At 36.1% G+C, this 18,563-nt stretch overlaps 2 protein-coding genes across 3 annotated transcripts; both read right to left on the reverse strand.

Moving 5' to 3' along the window:
• Positions 1-466: 466 nt before the first annotated feature.
• Positions 467-12,553, reverse strand: LOC140966075 (DNA-directed RNA polymerase 1, mitochondrial-like). Its single transcript, XM_073426400.1, has 19 exons — positions 11,508-12,553; positions 6,838-7,047; positions 6,630-6,757; positions 6,485-6,551; positions 6,243-6,301; positions 5,162-5,279; positions 4,862-4,975; positions 4,512-4,643; positions 4,012-4,428; positions 3,506-3,556; positions 3,079-3,149; positions 2,861-2,945; positions 2,598-2,750; positions 2,422-2,496; positions 2,080-2,169; positions 1,899-1,946; positions 1,686-1,800; positions 1,280-1,383; positions 467-1,145 (listed from the first exon to the last, which is right to left on the reverse strand). The coding sequence occupies exons 1-19, from the start codon at positions 12,285-12,287 to the stop codon at positions 1,035-1,037; spliced, it is 2,928 nt and encodes a 975-aa protein (XP_073282501.1). The 5' UTR covers positions 12,288-12,553; the 3' UTR covers positions 467-1,034.
• A 426-nt stretch (positions 12,554-12,979) lies between these two features.
• Positions 12,980-18,010, reverse strand: LOC140966077 (heat shock protein 90-5, chloroplastic). 2 transcript variants are annotated; one of them, XM_073426403.1, is made up of 19 exons: positions 17,506-18,010; positions 17,134-17,207; positions 16,863-16,988; positions 16,692-16,785; positions 16,498-16,581; positions 16,237-16,380; positions 16,022-16,138; positions 15,876-15,920; positions 15,701-15,781; positions 15,499-15,603; positions 15,281-15,421; positions 15,096-15,188; positions 14,930-15,007; positions 14,589-14,843; positions 14,335-14,437; positions 14,003-14,177; positions 13,790-13,895; positions 13,525-13,614; positions 12,980-13,432 (listed from the first exon to the last, which is right to left on the reverse strand). In XM_073426403.1, the coding sequence occupies exons 1-19, from the start codon at positions 17,767-17,769 to the stop codon at positions 13,226-13,228; spliced, it is 2,382 nt and encodes a 793-aa protein (XP_073282504.1). In that variant the 5' UTR covers positions 17,770-18,010; the 3' UTR covers positions 12,980-13,225. The 2 variants fall into 2 exon arrangements, with proteins under 2 accessions (XP_073282504.1, XP_073282505.1); XM_073426404.1 differs by lacking the exon at positions 17,506-18,010 and having other exon boundaries at positions 16,863-17,036; positions 17,100-17,140.
• Positions 18,011-18,563: the final 553 nt, after the last annotated feature.

Here is an 18,563-nt window from a genome sequence, read left to right on the forward strand (position 1 = left end):
GAAAGACAACGTTGATACAAAGTTCAGTCCCACTTGCATTCATGTTGACCAAGTATCCGAATCTAATATACAATCTCTCTTTTTCATGCCGTGGGGATAATTTTAGGTACTAGATATGATCATTGGGTTGTGCTGGTTTGATCTAGGAGCGAATTTCGAGTTGCATATGAATTAAGTTAGAAATGATTTTCGACAGGCTTTTGCTTGTTTAAAGTTTGTGAAAACATGTCCAAAATACTCGTTCTTTTACCATGAAAATTTATTGTGTAAAAAGATTTTAATAAAACTTCTAACAGTCAAGTTATTTTTTTTTTAACACGAGTGTTTATACAAATAAATTGATCATACGAACACGCAAACCGATATCAATTACACTAACCGGGAAAGCAAAAAAAACTTCAATGCTACAGAAAGACGAATCCACTAAAGAACAAGAAGTAAAAACATTGAATGTAGCAGGCCATCGGAAACAAAACTTTTTTCCCCTCACTTGAAGCGGTTCTTCGGATGCTATCTTTTATTAATACAATGCCTTGAAAAAGAAATAGCGGCAAAAGAAAAAATGAACCAAGTATATTCTTCATTGAATCATACAACAAACACCAGACCACAACTACTGGTTCGAAATAGTATTAAAATTAAAAAAACAAATTGTCACCTTCCCATTGACTCCAAAATTCAAACAATCACACGTATATTTGTCGAACTTCAGTTGACAATTTTCGCCTATAGAACAGTGCTTCCATTTCACCATCTTTTAGCCACCGTAATTTTGTATGAGAAACCTTTTGATCGGTGCTAACACATGAATCCTGGAAGCTTGAACCATCATGTGTTCTTGGAACCTTTGTGACATGAGATTTGCCTATCCTACAAGTCCTTGGAGGAGAATGAGGTGGCTCGATTTCCAGTTCTTTTCGAGCTAAATATGTACAAAAGCAAGAGAGCCTCCTGGCCGCAGTTCTACCCAGATTATGATCTATTGAGGCTCTTCATATGGTGAGGCGGTAGTCTAAGCAGCAACTTATTAATTCCTAGTTGAAAAAATAGGTCGACTCCAGGACTTCCCTGAGGTCAAAATCTCCCCGTTCAGGTAAAGGAGGGAAGTTTAAATTTGGAAAAGAACGTTGAAAATCCTGCAACAACTGAAAAGAAAGAACAGACTTCATATAAGCTAGGGGTCCCAAAAATAAATCTTTGAACAATAACGTGAAGGCCACTGACAAGAGACAACTGATGATACGAATTACATAGATAGGACAATGGAAAAAAGGCTTACATTTTCCAAAATTGGTGCCTCGTAGAGTTCAACGAACTTCTCCCTGAGAATCTCGCTAATTTTATCAACATCACATGCATGCGTCCAGTATGAATCATGCACTCCTGGGATCAAATCAGAGTCAAAGTTATTGACATTCTTGCAATCAGAGACAGAGCCAAAGGGGGGACCGTGGGTGCGGTCGCCACCTTCGAATTTTTAATTTTATAGTGTAGGACGCTAGATCTAATTATTTTACTTCAATTTCCTCTCCCTAAAATTTTCACTTGCCTCCCTAAAATTTTTAATATATTTTTTCGCTCCCTAACTTCATTTTTTTCTGGCTCCGTTCCTGCTTGATATTACACAGAGAAACAAACACCACCAGAAATTAGATAATACGGTAACAGGAAATATTTTCAAAAACCTGCGAAGTTTAAGCCCGCCTTTGAACAGGCAATGGCAGTCATCATCATATGGGAACCGTCAAGAGAGTGCACGAAATTTGGAGGGAAAGCTGTTCTCTGTCGCTTAGTCAACACCTTTGATAATCATGAAAAAATATAGCATGCAAATCAGAACGCTTTTACACAAGCACGTGTTTCTTGATTAAAAACAACAGGGAACATGGCGAACCTACCGAGTCGGTTTCACGTTGCAATGTAAGAACCTGAAGAGAAGTCTTAATCTGCACGACATAAGAAGAAATTCTTGATGATGAATATGAGAAAAACACGTATTTTCGACATGATCACGTTACATTTAGTTGCTGATGGTGTTGAAATAAGAGCTGCAAGAAATAAAAATGTATGTGAACCTACCAGGTGCCTTCCTAATTTGCGGTAAGGCTGCACAACAGGGAGCCCAAGTGGTGTTGTCCAACGTACTGGTTCATTCTCCATCGCTATGATCTGAAAAACCAGATGAGGCAAGACATGAAACACAATTTTTTTAATTAATAATAAAGATGAGCCTTTATCATGTAGGACAAAGTAGTCAATAGCAGTTGAGACTATTGTCTAGTGCTTTACTAAGCCTTTTTTCCGAGTACACATGTCAAAATAATCATATAACTTCTTGAATATAAAGTATCTCAGGGTGTAGCTTAATGTGAAAATGTTTTACTAAATAAAATAAATGCTTTAAAAAAGTATCAAATGAACCTTGGCACAGTCTCCCAACCAACTCATTATGCTTCGTGCTGCCTCAAACATTTCTCCTAAGGCAGTCAAAGTTGTCTGAAAATTCAAAGGATGTCAGAACAAAGCTGGCTGTGCCATATTGAAGACCAGTATTATAAACGCTATTTTTTTTGTAAAACTTAGCAGTACTGACTGACTTTTGCAGCATAGCAAGCTGCCGCAAATAATTCTGCATCGTCCTCAATAGCACCTCGCTCCTTTAACCTCCTCTTGATTTGTTCACGTGCACCAATATAAGTGACGCCATATACTGATGTCATTACTGTTTGCTTGACTAACTTTCTATCCACCTGTAACGTATATATTTTATTTAAAAGCATATGATAACAGATATATATCATGACTAAAAGACTATAGGAACAAAAGCATCGAACAACAAGTTCATAAAGCAACATGGAACCTGGTTGATCAACAGACTTGCACGCTTAACATTTGGATCAGTTGCAGGGTCTTTTGCTGCATCCCTCTTCATAATATCCAGTACTCTACAATTTTTTTTATTAGAAACGAAATTCATCAATCTCCTTTTCAATGGTGCATTGCCGGGTAAGATAGATGGGTGACATGGGGTTATATTATCATAGAGAGAAAATGAATAATATTGATACTACTCCTCACCTGGCAGCAATTCCAGAGTAAACGTCAGCAGGCTTACCTCCGGCAACAAGATTGACAGCCGCTGCTCCCAACTGAACACAGATAATATTGTGTAAATTAATTATGAAACAACTGTTATTGTTATCCTTTCAAATGTAATCCACTAATCCTAACAGCACCTATGAAACCAAATCGAAGAGATAGAATCATAATCCCTAATATAAAATCAAGTTCAATGAATCCAGAGGCCTAAAACAAATTTGTTGAAAGCAAGCTGTCCTGCTATTTAGATCTGTCTGCTTCATACCATTTATTAATATGTTGGCCATCGCCCATAAATATGGGGGTGATGGGGAATAGGCAAGGAGTGCCACCACTTATATATAAGATCAGCACCCGCAATATACACTGAAACAATTATGGATAAATATGTGATGAGGGACATCACCTTGTCTCTTCCAAGGGCAGCATAATGTTGCAAGCCATTACATGAACCATCCTTGAGAAAAATTAGAAACAAAGTATCAACAATCAGTTTCAAATATTAATTAACATTTATAACACAAACAAGCAATACTAAAATAAATATCTCGCTAATAATGATGCTCGAATTTCCAAGAAATGGCCTAAAATAAAATTTCCGAGCAGAATTGTTGTACAACACCAAGCTATTAAGCATCAAATGAACTAAATTCTTCAGCGAGATAGTAGCTATGGTTGAAAATTAAATAAACTGTTCAAAGCACGTGAGGAATATGTATCATATTGCTTGCATTTCCACTCATAGAGTTTGACTCCGCTCTTCACAACCAACACCTCGCATGATTAAAGGAACATAAATAATGGGTAGAAAGTAAAAAAATTAAACAAGCCAGGCTATGGGTTCTGATACACACTTGCTCAACACATTTATGGCATGGGTAAGATGATCAAATCTTTAATTCAATTCATTACCTGGTGGACGGGCATATGAGATACAGTAGTCTCAGGGTATGGACTTCTTAATGCTTCAGATATGTTCATGCATGTAGCTAAACATTGAAAAGGATCCTCCGCGCCTAACCACCAGCGCTTCCCTTCAAGAGGCCGGTCCGCAGAATCAAAGATATCCTCCATATGGTTTTCGGCAAAAGATATTCGGCCATCATAAGATAATTTATCAACTCCACCTCCATATAAATTAGCTAAATGTACTTTTAACCAGCGTATCCCTGACTTTCCAAGTGGGCGTCCTTCTGCAAATTCTAAAATTCCTCGGCATAAATCAGAGCCGAGATGATTCAGGTATGGATGCATGGGATATGCACGCCCTCGGAAATCTAAATTGTGAGGATAGTAAAATCCATCTTCATCCTTCATTTTTCTAGCCACCTGTTCTATCAAATGACAAAATTAGTTTATACTCCATTAAAACATTTCAAAAGCCAATGGAAATGTAAAAGGAAGCTTCTTACAGCAAGTTTGAGTTCTATGTCACATCTCTGTGAATGCCTTTCTCTGTTCTCTTTTTTCACAGCTTTAACTTTCCACTTCCACTTCTTCATCGCTGCCTCATTTTCTGCATCTGGTTCCTCTGGCAAAGGAACCTGAATGGACGTTAATTTGCAGTGAAATAAAAGAGATTAAGCATGAGAAATTTATTGTTGTTGACATTGTGATATGTTTAAAGACGAGACTAGAACAGAGTGATATGTTTAAAGACAATACTAGTACAGAGAAAAACAAAATATGAACAAAATGAAAAAAGTTCTAAAAAAGACATGAAAGATTGGAGTCAATGAGAGTTATATTTAAGGTTACTCACATCTTCACGGTCAACCAAGTCAGCAAGCCGGCCTCCATTAGCCCAGATTCTGTCAATAACACTTAGTATTCTTTTATTCACCTTCCATTTGGTAGAGCCAAGTGTATTAAGCGCCTATGTAAGCAACAAAAAATTAGTAAAAACAACATGGTGGCAGAAGACAGCAAAACATAGATATTAATTCAATATGATCGAAAATGATGTAGCAAAACAGGCATGCTGATCTTCCGATCAGATTATTTTTAAAAAAAAAATATAATAGCAGCAAAATATTGAATCGGGAAGCCAAGTGTACCAAACCTGGAAAATAGGTTCTAACTGCTGTTTTGGAGTTCGTTTAATAACATCACGCTGTTGTTTTGCTCCATGTGTGCGCATGATATATGACGGCAGAAACAAATATGCTCCTCTCTCATACCTATCAATATTTTACCAACTTAATCAACCTAGACGCGGGGAGGTCCAAACAAAGACTATTATGCTAATATTAGAAGCAGATGGTCTCTGGCTTTCTGCAATACAGAGCCTTACGGCAGATTAATAAAAAAACATGCAATAAGAATCTTTAATGAAAACCAACCAGGATTCACAGCACAAACTGCTCCTAAATGCAAATTGTGACATGAAAATGCAGTTAACATGTCATAACGAGATTGTTAACAAGATGTTCTAGGTAAATGAAGCTATAGCTCAAGTCACAACATAAAATTTAGACCGGTTGTGGCCCCAAAGAGTGGAAGGCAGAAAGAATCTAGATAAATAATACCTACATTCATGTGCATTGGGTTATAACACGTTCATATTTTTATTCTACAAGAATATAGCTAGGTATTGCCACAAAGTAAACTCTGCTGATGTTAAATCGTAATTTATATTATATTTGCAAGGAAGTGCATACTTTCTCTTGCCTGGTTTTAGTTCATCATCCTTGATACAAGGGGACAAAAGATCATACCCCAGAACACAAAAGTCAGTACATAAGAGCTGCATTTCCGCGAATTTAACAACATATACGAAAAAAGAAAAGAAAAGAAAAAGGCATTAGCAACAAGTTTATAACGTCGTTTAAAAATTTTAAAAAAAATCAAGTAGCATGCAAAATACTATCCAGAAGGTATTGAGAATATATATTTAAAGCTAAAATAAAAGATGAGCTAAACCAAGATAATGACTTATTGATTAGATTGTCTATCATCTCCATTAAAGGGCCAACTCAATGCTCTAGTCTACTTGTTCTAATTTATGGAACTCCGACTCTCGGAGTCGATCTTTCTTGATGATCTCAACATCCCCAATCTTTCATGGAAAAAACAAACACAAAAAACAGGGAGAAACACTTTTCTGTAGAATTCTAAATGAAAAAGATGAAAGAATATCACACCCCGTCCAATTCAATGGAGGAACCAACATCGGCATATATGGAATCACCATGTGCCTCGCCTGCATAAAATAAATGAAAACTAGATAATTATGTGGCTATCAAAATTATAAGCGTGTGATCCATAAATTCATAAAAAGAGAACAAGAGAAACCCTCTGGAAAAAGTTCCAAGTTGTAACAAATTCAAAGTAGATTATATTGGAAGAAATATAAAATACGGAGGGAGTCAATAATTGAAATTACAGTTTTCTCCAGGCCTTTGCGAACTAGCGGGTCACACTCAATCACCCCATATCTCCTAAGTCCTTTCCTATAAAGCATAACCAGTTAGCGTCATTCAAAGTGGACAATTTGTACCTCCTGAGTGAGAATAAATTGTTTTACTCACAGCGTTTCTACAGATCTGAGTGTGTGCACAAATGCAGGTCGAATGTCAGGAGGTCCATCTTCAAATTGATCAACTGGAGGTTGAACGTAGGCTGTTTCCATCAATATCTGAATCAAATGGCAACCAACCTGTAAAACAAATCATTACTGCATGACCAATTCTACTTCCAAGCAACATGTACAAGTCGTTATGTTAGTATCTCAGCTACCTTTACATGATTATCCTGGCCCCAGGGCTTAAAATCATCTTGTTGCTTCACAATTTTTCTAACTTGCTGCACTCTTTGTTTCTTCATCAACATTGTAACCTTTTTTCTAAGTTTCACTTGTTCATTTACCGCATTATCAGGCTCTTCACCAGAAATTCTATTTAGTGCATTTTTTCTCTTGGAAAACTCTAAAAACTTGTGTATCCTGGCCTGATCAACAAACAATAGTGATTATTACACTTATATAAACATAAGCATAGAGGATACAAAATATTCTCCCATTTTCATACATAAAGGAGAATTTGATGATATATAATCCGGCTTAAGCATAATCAGGGGTAAAGGAAAAATTTTAAAAAAAACTAGCACATATGATAAACAAGTATACTTGATATATGAAGCATAGTTATAAAAGGCCAGGCGCGCAGCTAGGCGCAGCGTTGCGCTATATGCCTCAACGCACAGGCGTGCGCCAGGTGCGCATAAGGCGTGCTCTTGTTTAAAGCGTTGCGCCAGGGTTATTACCCAAGCGCAACACTTTAAACAGGAGCACGCCTTAGGCGCACCTAGCGCACGCCTGTGCGTTGAGGCATATATACATATACGATATAAAATAAATCAAGCCCAATAAGTTTTAAAGTCCAATAACAAACTCAATCCCTATTCAATGTTTAAAAAAGTCCTGCAAGCTCCATGCAAACGTTCATCTCCCTTGCGGCATCGCTGAAATTTTTTCTGCGTCAAATTCTTTGCGGCGCAGCGCGTCTCCCATCCTCAAATTCTTTCTGGCTCTGCGTGTCTCTCTCTGTCTCAAATTTTTTCTGGTCTGCACATCTCTGTCTTTGTCTACGTCTGCAATCTTCATCTCCTTCTCTGCTGCCGAATGTTCCAATTAAGGTAAATTTCTAGCTCGATGAAGTGATTAACATATTGTGCTAGTGTGCATCATCAAAAATCATAACATCAGCAGCCACCAATATCAACTTCCATTGCTTCCTGGATGATTGAATTCATTAATATAGTGTATTTCAGCAATATTTTTATATTTTATACTTGTATTTATATTTTTTATTTTGTATTTCACCAATTTATAGCAGAATTCCAGAATATATCATATTTTTGCTGATAAAAATGACAAATTTCGAATCACAAGCCCTTCGAAAAGATCTAGCATGGAATGCAACATTAGAAGACTCAAAAATACCAATAAAGTGAAGTGTAATTTTTGTGGGAAAACAAATAATGTTGGGATTTATCGACATAAGCAATATCTTGTTGAAAGCAATAGGAATACGAAAATTTGCTCAAAATGTCCAGAACACGTGAAAGAAGAAATCAATTCTTATATGGCAAAAAAGAAAGAACTGAAAAATCAAATGGATGCAATCCCTCACTTTGAAGAAGTTGCAGCACAACAAGAATATTTGGAAGTTGAAGAAGATGCACCGTCAAAAAAGAAACGACCTAAATCAGCTTCATTTGATCAGCGTTTTAATCTTGCACCTGATTTTCTTGGGAAGAAACTAAAACAAGCTGGTCCAAAATATTTACACTTCGACAAAATGTCGATGAGACTGTAACGCAAGGAAAGAAAAAAGATGCTAAGGCAGTGAAGTTGTACGATGACAATAGAAGAAACTGAGGGAGAATGCATTGCAAAGGCTCGCTAGATGGATGTATGATGCAGGTATTCCATTTAATGCCGTGAATTATGATTAGTTTTAAACGATATATTGAAGTTGTTGGACAATTTGGTTCGTTTATCTTAACAAGCCTTATCGAAACGAGCTTTTATCGAAACGAGTTTCGAATAGCTCACAAACAGTTTGGTTCGTTTACATCGCACATGGTGCGAAACTGTTTGATTTGTTCGACAAATATGTACAACAAATTGGGGCAAAGAATGTGGTTCAAATTGTTACAGATAGTGCAAGCGCAAATGTTTTAGCTGGTACGGTTTTAACTTTTAAATTTTGATATTAGTTATATCACTTTATATAAAATTATTATATTATTTAATTAAAGTTCTAACTTCTAATGTGTAATTTTTATATTGTATTTAAATTTTAATGAACAGGACGTCATTTGTATGCACATTATCCTCACTTATATTGGTCTTCATGCGCTGCTCATTGTTTAGATTTGATGCTTGAAGATTTCGTTAAACTTCCTCACTTGAAGAAGGTATATCAAAGGGCAACGATGGTTATGGATATATATATATATATAACAGGCCCCAAATTTTAAATATGATGAGAGAATTCACGAGACAGAAATATATGGTTAGAGCTGGAAAAACTCGTTCTGCAAATGCTTTTTTGACTTTAAAGCGGTTTCAAAAGCACAAGGCGAGTTTGAGAAATGAATCACTATTAGATTTGCAAAGGAGACACCAGGTAAATGGTCAGCATATATTTTACTAATGCCTTCATTTTAGAATACAGTCGTTTATGTTGTTAAAGTGGGTGGTCCTGTGGTGAAAGTTCTTCGATTGGCTGGTGAGGAAGAAAGCCTCCAATGGGCTATATCTATGAGGTAATGGATCGGGTTAAAGAAGCCGATACAAATTCATCGACCTTTACATGCTTTTGGGCATTTCTTAAACCCAGAGTTCTTCAATTCGGATTCTAAGATAGAAAATGACAATAAAGTTGTAATGAGTTTGTACAAATGTATCGCTGGGATGTGTGAAACTAAGGAGCTACAGGATAAGATCATAGGCCAGTTGCCAATATATAAAAGGGTTGGAGAACTTCTTGGAATGTGCATGGCAATTTACACAAAGAAACAAAAAATCACAAGGTAATCAATATTTTTATTTTTATTATATGATAATTGATATGTAATAGTTTTAATTTTCAATTTTTTATTTTATTTCAAAATTACCAGTAGAATGGTGGTTGGCTTATGGGTGTTCAACACCTGAATTGCAACTTTTCGCTTAGTCTTACTTGTAGGAGTGTGTTTGAACATGTGAGTACTAAGTATTAGTATTGAATGAAATAAACTTATTATTTTAAACCTAAAATTAGTTTGTATCAAATATGTACAGCTTCATTCCAAAATAAGAAATAGATTGGAGCATAAAAAATTGAATGATTTGGTTTATATCAAGTATAATAGGGCTTTGAGGCTCTGATATGATATGAGCGATACGATTAATCTTATTTCTTTGACTAATATAGATGATATTAATGAATGTGATGGGAGGACTAAATAATAATAGCGATGACGAAAATAATCTTGTGTTTGATGATGATAGTTTGACTTGGGGTGAAGTTGGACGAGCTTCTGGGGTTGATGAAGATCCCTATAATTATAGATCTCGAGCTTCATCCTCTACAAAAGAAGCAGCGGTTGGTACGAGTATGTTAAATACGTATAATAGAAGATCAACAATCCATCGTTGTAATAATGAAGATGAGGAAAAAATTGATTTTGGTGAAAAGAATGATGAGTCAAAAGGATACAAATCCGGAGCTTCAGCTTCTGGAGATGATGATGATACAGTTGGGGAGAATGAAGAATAATTTGATGATTCAGACTTTTGAAGTTTTTCCTTAATATACTATGATGCACTTACGACTTACTAATGAATTTTAGATGATTGAAGTTTTTTTTTTTATGATTTATGCTACATTATCTATTAATGGCTTTTTATTTATATTATTTGTTATCTTTGTGAAACATATTTAATTTAAATAGTATACAATACTTTATATATGTTGAATTTTAAATTTGTGTCAAATGTGTTTTATTTAGATAAGACGTGCGCTTCGACTCGTGCCTCAGGTCCCAAGGCGTCTTGCTCCCCAAATAACTATGATATGAAGTTAAACGCAAAAGATTGTGGAGATTTTGTTCCAAAGAAAAATATGGCATAAAAAAAATTCATCACTAGGAAATTTCAGTTATTTTTAGAACACCAATGCAGCATGACCAAAGAATCGAGATCCTTAAATCCATTAAAAATGAAACTAGAATTTACATGCAACGACTTGGAGTATATGCTAGAATTCGATGCAAAATATCCGACCCCTGAACAATCCACAACATATTAGACCACTCTCCCAATGTTATCCGTCAAAACGAAGAAACAAGTTTTCTCCAAGCCCTAAAGCAAATGCAAAAATCTCGGCCAGAACACGATTATCAGTCAAAAGAAAGAAACGAGCTTTCTGTAATCCCCCAGTAAAAGCAAAAATCTCAGCCAGAACATGAAAATCTAAAGCTAACACACATAAAGAAACATTTTCAATATCATCGACTGGAAACTCTATACAACACTATTCAGTGATAGCCTACAATAGACAAGTAAAAGAATTTCTGAGACCATGGTTCTAAATAACATACAACAACCGGATAAAGAAGAATAACATCCTCATCAAGATATCAGAAATTTCAGCTTAATCTCTCACTCGCTCTGGATCCCTGCCATACTTTTCGAGGCACACTACTGACATTTTTTGTATGCTTCAGTTTCGATGAACAAAGCATGTCTTCAAAATCCATACACAAGTTAAAACAATTAAAACAGAAAACAAGTCTTATCAGTGCTTGATAATAAACAAATGAGAAGCAGTTGTTAAAAAATTGGATTGTTCAAATTTCAAGAAAACAAAAGTAAAGTTAAATATTAAAACATTTTCTGTGCGACTTCGCCAACCAACCTCATGTTCAATGGCTTCGCCAATATGACATGCAGCTTGCACTACTCTGGCACTGCCATTCCCTCCTCCAGTCATCAATAACGCCATCAACTTATGCATTGTAATAACTGCCATCATTCCTGCCGGCAAGTGATCAAAATAAGGCGCATACGCACCACGACTCTTCCCATTCTTACACAAATCCTGCTCAGCAGCAATGGCATCCCTTAATGGCTCAAACCACCCTAAAAATAATGACTTGATGTAGGGCAAATTAGGCGCCAATTTTTGCTCACACATGTCCACTAAAAGCTCTTGGTATTCTTTAGCCGCCTCTTCCCATGCTTCAGTCTCCGTCTTTATTTGCCTCCGCCTAAGAGCATTATACCTACCTACTCCCATTCCCCCCACCATTTTTGGATGTTTTTTATGTGATCCCTTCACGTCGATTTCTTTGTTCATCTCTTCTATTAATTCTTGGACTTCGTCAACATCTTCTTCAGAAGTGGACGCTAAAGCCTCAGCAGCACTGCCATAACCCCTAGCGTTTCTACAAAATCTAAACATTTCGGTCGAAATAGCAAGTTTTGGGAAACCCAGTGCAGGCTTTCGCCAGAAAATCAATTCTTGAGAGACGCCCAATTCACGGTTCCAAATATTTGACACAAGGGGTCTTGAATTTGCAAGAAAAACAGAATCTTGGGGAGATATCACACCACAAACAGTTTTTAAAGAAGAATGGGATTCAGATAAAATCGTAAAATTTCTTGAGTAAGATCGTTTCGATAAATTTCTCCACATGTTTAGTGAATATTGAATAAACTAACATAACATTGACGAGGAAATTCAAAAAATTAATGGGTAAAAGAAATACTGAAACATGACACAAAATTCAGAAAAGAAAGATGAATTTAGCTATCTATCAATGGCATTAAAGAAGAAGAACAAAAAAAATGGGACTGAGAGAGAGGAGAGGAACACGAATCAGACAGGGGAGGTGGCCGCCATAAACCCTGCTAAAAACCTATGTTCGGTCTCTCTTATTTTTTATTTTCTTTTTTTGATTTTATTTGAGGCCTTCCCTTTTTTCCCTTTGTTTTTGAACCAAAAAATATATATATATTTTAATATGGAAGCACAAAAGTGCTTGTTTGGTCCTGACTTGGGGACTGGTCTACCCCGAGGGCAAACCTAATTCCTAGCATACGTCCCTACTACGACCCCAGGCAATAAATCATTACATGTTATTCTTTCTCCCAAATACATAGTGTTGTCGGTTTTCATATAAATTAATAAATTATTGAATTTTCCGCTTATGGGAAAGGATAAAAGTAAAACAGCCAAAAAGAAAAAGAAATTGCCAAAACAAATAACTAATTTACTATCTGGAGGAATTGCGAAACCAGGTAGACATAAATGTTTTATTTTCTTAAACTAACATCATTTTTCATATACAATACATTCAAAATTTAAATTGTTAGCAAACAAAACTGAATTCAAAAACCTCAAGACTCCTTTAATATTGCAAAATCGCTAATTTAGGTCATAAGTTGGGAATAATACATCAACTATAGTCATACTTTTCATTAAAAAGATGTATCACCATTGGTCCATTACAAATTTCCTTTTCTCTTGACATGTTATGCTACCGTCCCGATTTCGACCTCAAAACTCTATTCATCTATAGCACTCGTAAGAGAGAAAAATGTATGACGGGCATGAATTAAAAGCTAATTTAATCAATCATTCCAAGGGTCATTCTCAGTCCTAACTTCAGACGGCTCGACCACTTCTCTCTCAACAGCACCAGACGAACCCACATCAGCCCCTAAGATGTCATCTTCAACTCCCTCAACATTACCATCCTCCCGTCGACCCCATCTTCCTCCGAGTGCCATGGCCATCATCTCGTAAATCTTGTTTCCAAGCTCAGCCGGACTATCAGGCTGCCATATTCGACAATAGTATTTTTTTAAAAACCCATGTCTCAGAATCGCCACCAGCAGATAAAGAGTACCAAAAGATCTTTAGTACTTACTGTGAATCCACTGGAAATAAGTGCCGTATCATATAGGAGCTCTATGGCCCTTTTTGCATCGGTGCTGTCAGGTGCATTCTTGCACGCAGCCTGAAGATAAAGGAAATAATAAATTGGGTATAATAGAATCTAGAGCTAGATGTAGAAAGATTAACATCAATATAGTCAACTTCTATGCACTTCTTATTTTTACTTCAACTGAAAGGGATTAACACATGAATGCCAAAAGGATTAAACGATGGTGAATAAAAGCCAGAAATCATACATTGAGATCTTTGATGATAGGGTGATCAGGATTGATTTCCAATATTCTTCTTCCCCTCATGAATTCCAGGCTCGAGGTGTCTCCAAGTGTCTGAGCTCGCATCAATCTATTTCAAGAACATTAAAACAAAGAATGACAAATTAATATTACAGAAACAAGAAAAAAGGTTCAATTTTTTGATAGAACGATTGTTTTTGTTGCTATATCACACGCCTTTCCATATTTGCTGACCACCCAAACTTGCCGGAGACAAGCACACATGGTGATGAGCTTAAGCGCTTTGAGACTTGCACTTTAGCCACTGTATCGCCTAGCTGTTGTTTTATCCAGTCACACAGAAGATAATACTCCTGCTTGGTTTCTCTTTGTTCCACCTCATTTTCATCACCTGTCATTAATTAAAACTATACAGCTCAAAAGCACAAACATGGTCCTTCCAGCATGTACCACCAAATAAACAAGAAAGACAATTTCCAAGACCACACAACTATCTTTTATTTTAGTATTCTTAAATTTGCTTTTATGCTTTAAAGACTCATTCTAACCGAGCTCTAGATCTTCCTTGCTAATGTCAACAAATTTCTTTTCCTTGAATGTCTGTAGATTCTGGATCGCAACCTCGTCAATCGGCTCAATTAGATAAAGCACCTGCCAATCAAGTGCCGCATGACATACCATTAAACATGAAAATAATCATTAGGAAAAAGTAAATGAATATACACATCATCAAAATATAAAGACTCACTACCATTATCAAGAACTAGATTACGATAATTGTTGCCCAAGTTGAAGTGCATACCTCAATGTCTTTCTGGACCAATTTTTCAACAAAAGGTGCAGTCTTGGCACTTTTTAAACTGTCTGTTGCCAAGTAATAGATGGCTTTCTGGTTTTCACTCATGTTCTCCACATAATCATCCAAGCTTATGAGCTCTTCCTCACTCTTGGAAGAGAAAAATCTCAATAATGGTGTCAAACGTTTGTGATTACCCGAGTCTTCAATGCATCCCAACTTCATAAACTTACCAAAATTCTCCCAGAATTTCTTATAATCCTAAGATCAGCGAACCAACCGCAATGTCAAAAATGTTATTAACATGATGAGGAAAAGTACTTATAACCAGAAAGTCAGAAACCAACCTCTTTGTTATCACTTTCAGAAAGATCCTGAATCATGTCAAATGTTTTCCTCACCAGCCTCTTTCTCATTATTCTTACCTAAATAGTTGAATAACAAGAATCAACATTAGAAAACATTTTGCAAACTTGATATGGAGAGGATGAGTAAAAGAAATTAATCACTTACGATTCTGCTCTCCTGAAGGATCTCTCTTGAAACATTAAGAGGAAGGTCATCAGAGTCCACCACACCCTTCACGAAACTCAGGTATCTTGGAAACTGCAATTTGTCAGATCAACCATAAAAAAATGGAGTAAGAACACACTAGTAGCATGAAAATATGTAATTATTTCAAGGCCGAAATCTCTTACCAGTTCACCATCAAAATCATCTGAAATGAATACACGTTTAACATACAGACGGATATTTTTGGTCTTGGGATTGATAACATCTTCGTTATTAAGAGGTGACATTCCAGGAATATAGAGCACACTCCTAAATTCCACCTCACCCTGCAGAGATTGTGGAGTCTAAAGAAAAGCAAAACGCAAAAGAACTTTACCATCCCATTCGATAAAATATAAGGTACCTCTGTAGTGAAATGGGTATGAACAAGCGGATCCAAAAATTCATTAAATGTCTTCTTGTAAAATTCTTGATACTGATCCTTTTCAACTTCTTTTGGGTTGCGCATCTACGTTGTAAACAGAATGAGTTACATAAAGCATAGTTTTATAGATGCTAAGTGTGAGCCATATCATGCATCATTAGAAATAACAGCTCAGACTCACCCATATAGGTTTTGTTTCATTTGCTAATTCCCAGTCCCAATATTTTTCAGTTACAGTCTTTTTGGTCGTCTTTTTTTCTCTCTGAGTGAAGTAAAAGAGAAGGAAAAATGTGAAAAATTGGTTTACACAAAATAGAGAAGTTACATGTCAAAAGTTGATACTAAAAGGTCATTACCTCTGTTTTTTCTTCTCCTTCTTTTGGCTCTTCCTCTTCGTCCACCTGCAAAATATAAAACCCTTGATCAATGTACAATTCTTGAGCATAAAATCCACAACCATGCCAAAGCAACAAATAGTGAATACCAGACGCCAAAATCCTACCTCAACAGTCCTTGACTTTTCTTGCCATGTATAGATGGGGAATGAAACAAATTGCGAGTAATTCTTCACCAAATTCTGGATCTTGGTTGCCTCTGAATATTCATACTTATCATCTTCCTGAGAGGAAAGAATAGCTATGTTGGTTTATTATAAAATGGACTTTAGAGTGATAATATGCTTGAAGAAAAGTTTGGCATAAAATACAACGATCATACCCTCAAGTAAAGGGTGATTTGGGTCCCTCGGGACAGGGATTTCGTGGGATCAGTTTCCTCTCTAATTACATAGGAGCTGCTATCAGCCACAGCTTCCCAAATATATTGCTTATCAGATCTGGGGCTTTTTGTTGTCACAACGACCTGGAAAAGAGGAAAGAAAAAGGCCAATTAAAGACACAGAATGTCATGAACATATGAATGAAGAGCAACATACAGTATATAAGTGTTGATTATTATTAGATGATATAGACAGAACACCTTTTCAGCAACCAAAAATGCAGAATAGAATCCAACTCCAAACTGGCCAATCAAGCTAGTATCTGCACCGACTTCCTTATTTTCCTATGCGGGATAAATTCAAATATTAAATTTCAAGCAAATGACTATGATACTAAGTAGTTTGTGTAGGTAAAGTACAAGATAAATAGAGATGATATAATGAGATTAATTACCTTTAAAGCCTTCAAGAATCTAGACGTGCCACTCTGAGCAATAGTTCCAAGACACTCTATGAGCTCCTCTTTGGTCATCCCAATACCGGTATCCCTACAAGAAGGAGACAACTCCACTAAGAAACTTATTCCATTTAAATGACTAACCATGTAGCAACAAACAGCACATACGTTATGGTAATAGTTCCATTATCTGGATCAGTTTTGATACGAATCTCAAGCTCGCCAGCATCACCAAGTAAAGAAGGCTCTGTCACGCTTAGAAACCTCAACTTATCAAGTGCATCACTTGCATTACTGTGGACACAATTGAAGTTGGTCAAACATAGCCCTGGTACAAAACCTCTCTTATACAAATAAAAAAACCTCCTCGATGTAGGACAAGAATAATGGTGTGCAAAAAAACACGAGCAAACAGACATTGGCATCGACATATTCTCACCTTACAAGCTCTCGAAGAAACACTTCCTTGTGGCTGTACAGACTGTGAACAATCAAATCCAGCAGTCTACTCACCTAGGGATAATTCCAACAGCAAGAAAAATGGTAAATCTCAATAAAATACAAGTTTAAGCCTACTGAAAAACCACACCTAATTATCCAGTTAAATATATATAAATAATTATATATTTCATTACAAATCAATAAAAAGATTCGTTCTTTACCTCTCAACCACTAAAGTATTCAAAAATTTCCATTAATTATTGTTCCTACTCCGGAAATATTTTGAATTAAAAAAGTAAATCTTAAAATACCCATATCCCCAGAGGACGTCATGAAACTCAAAGAAAACAAACGAAAAGCACAAACCGACCTCAGCCTGGTATTCATGGGTCTCTCCAGTGCTCTCCGGTGCCTCCTTTTCAGCCACAGCAGCCTCACATCTCACCAACACTCCACTATGTGTTCTCACCGGTTTCCATTCTAACCCACGTCTTGAAAAGCTGGGCCTTAATCCACTCTGGGGGGAAAAAGCACTTCTCAATCCACAATTGCTTTTACGACTACCCTTCAAAGAAAAAGACGGAAGTACAGCCACCGGAGGAGATGTCACACTCCTGCTCAACACCGGCGCCATAGTTTCAGTTTATATACTATATAATAACAATGAATAACTGAAGCCCAGAAAGAAAACTGGTATCTGTATGTAAATGAAGCCCTTTTGCTGCGCTTTCCAAATGAATGAATCAATAGGTTGGGACCGTGATATAAAAACCCATGCGAGCTAGGGTTTAAGGGGAAGGCAGGAAGGTTCAGGAATTGGAAAACCAAAGCCAAGATATATGAGAGCAGGTTTGGAGTTTGGACGCTTGTGTATTGAGAAATGTAAGGCATAAATCCTGCCATTTCAACATCATCATATCCGATAAATATTTAGTACACAAATGATTTTTTTTTTAAACGGTCGCAAAAGTCGTGAAAGTAACTTTCAAGTTGAATTGAATTATAATCTCATAAAAAAATTGAATTGTAATTTGAAATTAGATTTTAAGAATTAATTTTTAAAATTCTCTTGTAAATATTTCCGGACACATTGCATTCCTCTTTTTATATATATAATATAATTATTTATACATATTTCCAGACACAATACATTTCTTATACACACACACACGTATATATATATATTGAGAATATTTTATCATACCATACTCACAAATTTTAATTATTTTTGAATAATAATATCATACTCACTATTAATATATTTTAATCTCTTGTATGCTTATGCATCACGTATATCTAATAATTTGAAAGCTTAAATATAATATTTTGACCTGTATGATGATCAATAGAAGGCGAACATTGTTATAACAGCGATGTGGATGAAATTCAGCAAACATAGCATTTCAAAGTTCTAATGTCCCAGAAAGC

The sequence above is a fragment of the Primulina huaijiensis genome, unplaced genomic scaffold, assembly GCF_012295235.1.
Source record: "Primulina huaijiensis isolate GDHJ02 unplaced genomic scaffold, ASM1229523v2 scaffold20025, whole genome shotgun sequence".
In the NCBI taxonomy this organism is placed as follows: Eukaryota; Viridiplantae; Streptophyta; class Magnoliopsida; order Lamiales; family Gesneriaceae; genus Primulina; species Primulina huaijiensis.